Raw genomic sequence first — 6,592 nt, 5'->3', positions numbered from 1 at the left:
TTCAGTTCTAAATGAACCATCTTCAGGTGTATAAAATTATATAAACTTAAATATAATTTCTTAAATGCAACTTTAGTCAGATGTTTATCGGATATCAAATGATGATCTCTTCCAGATTTTATTGTATTTTAATATCGTATTCGAAGTTGTTCGTATATGTACGTCTTGTTTAACATGATTTTGTGTGGGTGGATGTTTTGTTGTTGTTTTTGTATCGGCCAGAAGTTGTGGAGGAGTCACGAGCGTCTGGAAGTATTGCCGTATTTCGATATTAAAATACAATAAAATCTGGAAGAGATCATCATTTGATATCCGATAAACATCTGACTAAAGTTGCATTTAAGAAATTATATTTAAGTTTATATAATTTTATACACCTGAAGATGGTTCATTTAGAACTGAAACATGTCGTGTAAAAAGTGATGTTCTAATGTAAATCGTACATTTCGGTAGAGAACATCATTTTAATATATTTTAAATATTTAAATGTTAATTATAGTAATATTTTAATATTTAATAGGAATTTTATTGTGATTATACTGACAAGATTTAAACAAATATATATTTATCACAATATGACGCAACTTTATCATCTACAGATGGAATATTTTACTGCGGCAAGGGAGACGGGGGTCTAGGTTTTCCTAAGCTGGAGCACCTGGTAACACGAGTGAGCCTAGGTGCCGGGCTCAACTTCACAGAATCCAGGGATCCAGCTATTCGAGCTCTCTCCGGTTGCGCCAACACGATTGCGCGTCTCCGACGGTTGGCGTTATCAGTAAGATTGCCCTTTCCATTTGTGAAGGACGATCTCCAGAAATTTAAAATAAGAATGCAGAAGGAGGAGCTCAAACGATGGTCTGAGTTAAAGGCCCAGGGGATGCGGTTAAAAATTTGGCTGGCGACAAGGTGGGTAATTCATTTTTATATGATCCCAAACTTTTGAAGCCTTGTCGATTCATAACTGCTTTGCAGCTTAGAACTAACACTGCAGCAAACAAGACCAGCCTTAACCATGCTATACCCCAGGCGAGTCTGAACTGTCGTAAATGTGCATCGGCCAAGGAGACACTTGACATATACTGGGCCAATGCACATTTACAAAGGCAGCTAGGATTCGCCGCCATAATGAAATTAGAGATTTCATTATGGACCAGGTTTTGAAAAAAGATGTTACGGCAGAAGTAACGAAAGAACCTGAACTCGTTAGCGTTGAGGGGAAACTCAAACCCGACCTGGTCATAAAGAACCAGTTAGGGGTCTTCGTGGTCGATGTAACCGTCCGCCATGAAGATGGGGAGTACCTGACAAACGCATAGGAAGAAAAAGAACTAAAATATGGTGTTCTTCTGCCGGCCATGCAGCGGGAGCGGCTTGCTCCGTCAGCTGCGGTCCTGCCCATTGTTGTTGGGACTAGGGGTGCTATGCCCGCTGATACCATAGAATGTCTTGTAAAGTTGGGCATAGCGAAGCGCCATCAGAAGACTATTTCCCTGATGGGGCTTAGAAGTTCAATAGAATTATATCATGCTTTCTTGGACTACGACCATCAAATCCTCTAGCTTCAATGGGCGGGCTACCTGCTCATACCTGGGGGTTATAACTTCTCCTAACCAGTGCAGGTTCCCCAGCTATGTAGTAGGTGAGGGTCTCGAGTTCAACCCTCCAAATGGCATAGCCCACTCTTTATATAAATATTAAAATGTTTATCTTTTAATTTGGCTAGTAAATAATTTTCTAATTGTATAACGGTCCTATACACCGCTATATTTTAAACTCTCATCTCTGTTATTTGTTTTAAATTTTATCTTTGTTATGCGGTCCTTTACACCGTTATTGTTAAATTATCAATTTGTTATTCTAGTGTACATGTACAAATTATACACCTTCATGTGTTTTGGTGTTTGTACATGCGTACAATTTTAACTCGTACATGTACATATTTTATGAACTTTGTTATCTTGTGTTAAATAATTTCTTCCTCCTTTGTAGGAGTTTGTACTTGCAGTACAATTGTATCCAGTACATGTTGTACAAGTATTATAAGTTAGTATTAGGTACCTTTTTAACACTGGAGCGGGGCTCAGCCAGCATAAGCGCCACCGTCATCCTTTAGAGAGAAATGCTGAGAGGATAGCTTCGGTCACGCGGCCGGAAACAACTGCTTCACGGCCCGGGAGGGTTTTCTCCCTTGAGGAAATTGAGACTATGCTGGATCTGGAGCAAACACTGAAGGGTGATCCGCGCATTGCCATGCGAATGGCAGAAATAATGAAATCTAAGACCGCTAAACAACTTAGGGATAAGCGTAATGACCCACCGAACATTGCTAAAAGGCAAGCGAGACTCGCACAGGAACATGTTGGAGTGGACCTCGAGAACACCGAAGAAGGTGACCTCAATTCTCATAGAGTTCATCGAGATCAAGATGATGAAGGCCATCGGAACGAAGATGCATGCATTTTGTATGCAGATCATGGAAGTATGGAAGATGACTGGAACTCACACGTAGTCAGCCAGACTAGTGAAGAAGACAACTGCATCTTACATCCAGACCTTCAATACCTAGGAGACTGTAATCCATCTACAGTCTACCGGAAGGACGATGCTTGTGTCCCAACTGTTGAGGGCGACTGCATCTCGTATGAAATCCGCGAGGTGAATGAAGTGAATGACCAGGAGACACATGAAGTCCATCAGGACCAGGAAGATGGCAGCGCCCTGCCAACAGACTACGATGCTGAGGCTCTTTGGAGGGAAGAGCTGGTGAGTTCGTTGAACGCCCTCAAGGGCTTTGAGAAACAAAAAGACGTCGCTGACGTAATGAATGCAATCAAGGAAGCAGCAAAGCGGCCTTGTTCTCTACATATTTTAGATGATTTATATGCCGCTATCTTGAAAATTTTAACTAAAGTCGCATCTCCGATTGCCCCCATTAACTACTCCAAGAAAAAGAGGGCAGAGGGGAAAAATAGGAAAAGGAGTACTAAACGACATAGATATGCCAGAACACAAACCCTCTTCAAAAAGTCTCCCGGACTCTTAGCTAGACATATTAGGATGGGTACCGACTTTGCAGCCCAGAATACTGAAGAGTTGGATAGACAGGAGATTAAATTGTTGTATGATAGCCTCTGGGGCACCAAGCCACACCTGCGGCAACCTGCCCCAATTGCCACCTCAGAAACCATCCCTCCGAGATCGTTCCTGAAAGCAATCACTCAGGATGAGGTGTGTATGAGGATGAAGAGGATGAAGAAGGCCACGGCCCCTGGGCCGGATGGCATTAAATTGGAAACATTAAGTAAGGAATCCATAAAAACTTTGCTATGCGCGTTGTATAATTTAATTTTAATTTCGGGGAATTTACCATCAGATTGGAGCCAAAATCGTACCACCCTAATCCTCAGTCGCCTCTTCTGGGGCATTATAGATCAGAGACTGAGGATGGTGGTGAAGCAGAATCCTAGGCAAAAAGGGTTCGTGGCGGAGACAGGCTGCTTCGCCAACGTCCAGATTCTGCTGGAAATTGTTAAGAGAATGAAAAATGAGAACGGTGGAATTGGCATTCAGCTGGATATAGCCAAGGCATTCGACACCGTTCCTCACGAAGCCATAGGTCCTGCCCTGGCCAGGAAGGGTATTCCTAAGTGTTTTCTAGACCTAGTGGCGGGTTCATATAAAGGTGTGCAAACCTCCATATCACACCCCAAAGGGGACATTAGCATCTCCCTTAAAAGAGGGGTGAAGCAATGAGACCCTCTTTCGCCCATCCTTTTTAACTTGATCATGGAACCCCTGCTGGAGGAGTTGGAGGCTATGCCGGGCTATGAAATTGGTGAAGAAAGTATCTCGTGTCTCGCATTTGCCGACGATCTATTCCTTTTTGCACCTGATGTCGCAAAAGCACAAGCCCTCCTAGATCACACTGTTGAATATTTAGGTGCGTTAGGCATGGGAATATCCGCTAACAAGAGCTCGGCGTTCTAGGTCAAGAAGTTAAAGGACACATGGGCCCTAGTTGATCCTGGCGTTGAACGGCTAGGTGAGAGGATTCCCGTGGTGGAGGCCGGGTCCAACCTCACCTACTTAGGAATCAAGATTTCACCATGGAAAGTTATAGACATCACACACGTTCGAGCAAATATTACGTGCTCACTAACTAGATTGTGTAAAATTCCAGCTAAGCCTTATCAGAAACTTGCACTCCTAAGTAACCACCTAGTCCCCCACTACATGCACCAGTTGGTGTTGGCCGTGCCAACAATTACTACTTTGCGTGCGAGAAATGCGTGTAGCAATTAAACAATTCATGCACTTACCATCCTCGATCACTAATGGAGTTATTTATTGTGGTAAGGGAGACGGGGGGCTAGGCTTCCCTAAGCTGGAACACCTAGTAACGAGAGTGAGTCTTGGGGCCGGTCTCAAGTTTACTAGTTCGAATGATCCGGCTGTTCGAGCCCTCTCCGGATGCGCTACCACTATTGCTCGTCTCCAGCGGTTGGCGCTATCTGCAAGACTACCATATCCTTATACAACAACCGACCTAAAACAATACAAGTTTAGAACGCAAAAAGAGGAGCTCAAAAGATGGTCGGCACTTCAGTCTCAGGGACGGGCAGTTGATTCATTGGCTGGTGATAAGGTGGGAAATGCTATCTTCTATAATCCCACCCTGCTGAAGCCATGTCGATTCACGACAGCCCTGCAGTTTCGAACTAATACTGCAGGGAATAGAACCAGCCTCAACTGCGCCATACCACAGGTGGATTTGAACTGCCGTAAGTGTGGAGCGGCTAAGGAGACGCTAGGACACATTTCAGGCCAGTGCATACTTACGAAGGCAGCCAGACATGATGAGATACGGGACCTCATGATGGACAGAATCATGGAAATGGATAAAACAGCAGACGTTACCAAAGAACCTGAACTCCACAGCGTCAACGGGAAACTTAAACCCGACCTGGTCATTAAGAACCAGAGAGGGGTCTTTGTGGTCGACGTCACAGTCCGCCATGAAGATGAGGATTACCTTAAGATCGCCAAGGAAGAAAAACAAGAAAAGTATGGTATTCTTCTGCCAGCAATGCAGCAGGAAAGAGGTGCCCCTACTGCTGAAGTCCTGCCCATTGTTGTTGGGACTCGAGGAGCCATGCCTACCGACACGATCAAATGCCTTCAAAAACTGGGCATGGGAAGAAGTTATCATAAGACCATATCCCTGATGGCGCTCAGGAGCTCTATCACTCCTTTTTGGATTATCAGGGACAAATTCTCTAGCATCATGGGCAGGCGACCTGTTTACGTTGGGGGGGGGGATCACAACCTTCTCCTAACCAGAGTAGGTTCCCCTGCCAAGTAACAGGCGAGGGCCATGGAGTTCGGCCCTCGGTTGGAATAGCCCACTCTTCATATAATATTTTTAATGTTAATTCTTAATCCTTTTGCATTTTGCTAATATATATTTAATACCTTTTTTATTGGCCCTATACACCGCCTTTGTTATTGTTAACTATTATTTTAAGTCCCTAACTTTATTTGTTATTTAATTCTTAATGGATTTTATGCGGCCTTTTACACCGCCATTGTTACAAATTTTGTTATATTTTACCTGTGTTATAATAATTGTTACACAATTTTAAACCGTACATATACTTTTTTATTATATATTATTATATTATTATGTTTTGGCGTTTGTACATGTGTACAATTTTACTTTTATCGTATATGTACGGATTCTATTATCCTTGTGAATCTAAGTTTAAGGAATATATTAGGAATTTTTAATTGTAAATGAAGAGTGGTGCGAGTCGAGGGTGGTTCCCCCGGCGGCGGGTCGACTAATGTCGAGTGGACGCCTCCGCGAGGCCTTTCCTGGTAACGCACAACACTAGTGCGGCTAAGATCCACCCCCAATTAAGGGGTCCCGCTTGCGCTGATTTCCAAGAAAGAACTTTCCCGTTCCCAAGGGATAGTGAAGAATTTTAATTTATGACGGAAGGCGAAATGCGAGCAGCCTTTCTTCATTTATGCTCTCGCATCATGGGTTACCACGCCCAATAAGTGGGAAGTTGGTGCTCGACGTTGTCTCAATCTTGCACCTAGTTGATGACTCCGGCCTTTAACCCTAGGCTTTCATGCCTAGGGCACTGGCTAGGTCCGGTTATTGCCACCTGAGAGTCGGGCAACGAGTGGGTTTACCACTCGGCCAAACGTCAGCGGAGGAATCCCCCGGGGTTAGCCGCCCTTGGAGGGTTATGAATTGGCTTTCGATTCTGTAAGAAGAGCCTCGGACTTCAGAGAGAACGACCCCGCTCTTCATCGTAGGCTTCGGCCACGGCAGGGGGTCGCTGATGACGACAGCGATGACAAGGAATTGTATATATAAAAGCTCCCATTCAAATCTCATTCCTGCCCTACATGTCTCCATAGTGGCACGGGGAGTTACGTCGCACTTAGCTTAAGTGATATTATTTATCATCACAAGGAGAAACACTCTTTACTTCCATTAAGCTTCCAGTGTACTAAGTGCGACAAACTTTATAAAGGGAAGCATGCGGCTCAGTGCCATCTTGTTAAGTGCACTGTT

General features: G+C 44.0%; 1 protein-coding gene across 1 annotated transcript; it reads left to right on the top strand.

Annotated features, from left to right (window-relative positions):
- The first annotated feature begins 4,288 nt into the window (after positions 1-4,288).
- Positions 4,289-5,365, top strand: LOC110828025 (uncharacterized). Its single transcript, XM_022060289.1, has one exon. It carries the CDS (start codon positions 4,289-4,291, stop codon positions 5,363-5,365), a length of 1,077 nt encoding a protein of 358 aa, XP_021915981.1.
- The last annotated feature ends 1,227 nt before the right edge of the window (positions 5,366-6,592 follow it).

This window comes from Zootermopsis nevadensis, unplaced genomic scaffold (genome assembly GCF_977971745.1).
Source record: "Zootermopsis nevadensis isolate Lab colony 2312 unplaced genomic scaffold, Znev_1.0 Znev_ptg000007l, whole genome shotgun sequence".
In the NCBI taxonomy this organism is placed as follows: Eukaryota; Metazoa; Arthropoda; class Insecta; order Blattodea; family Termopsidae; genus Zootermopsis; species Zootermopsis nevadensis.
The sequence above is the reverse complement of the archived record's forward strand: the minus strand, read 5'-3'. Positions and strand labels throughout refer to the sequence as shown.

What these genes read in the sequence shown, in the direction of transcription:
- LOC110828025 (XM_022060289.1), top strand. Translation starts at nt 4,289, where the DNA reads ATGCGTGTAGCAATTAAACAATTCATGCACTTACCATCCTCGATCACT.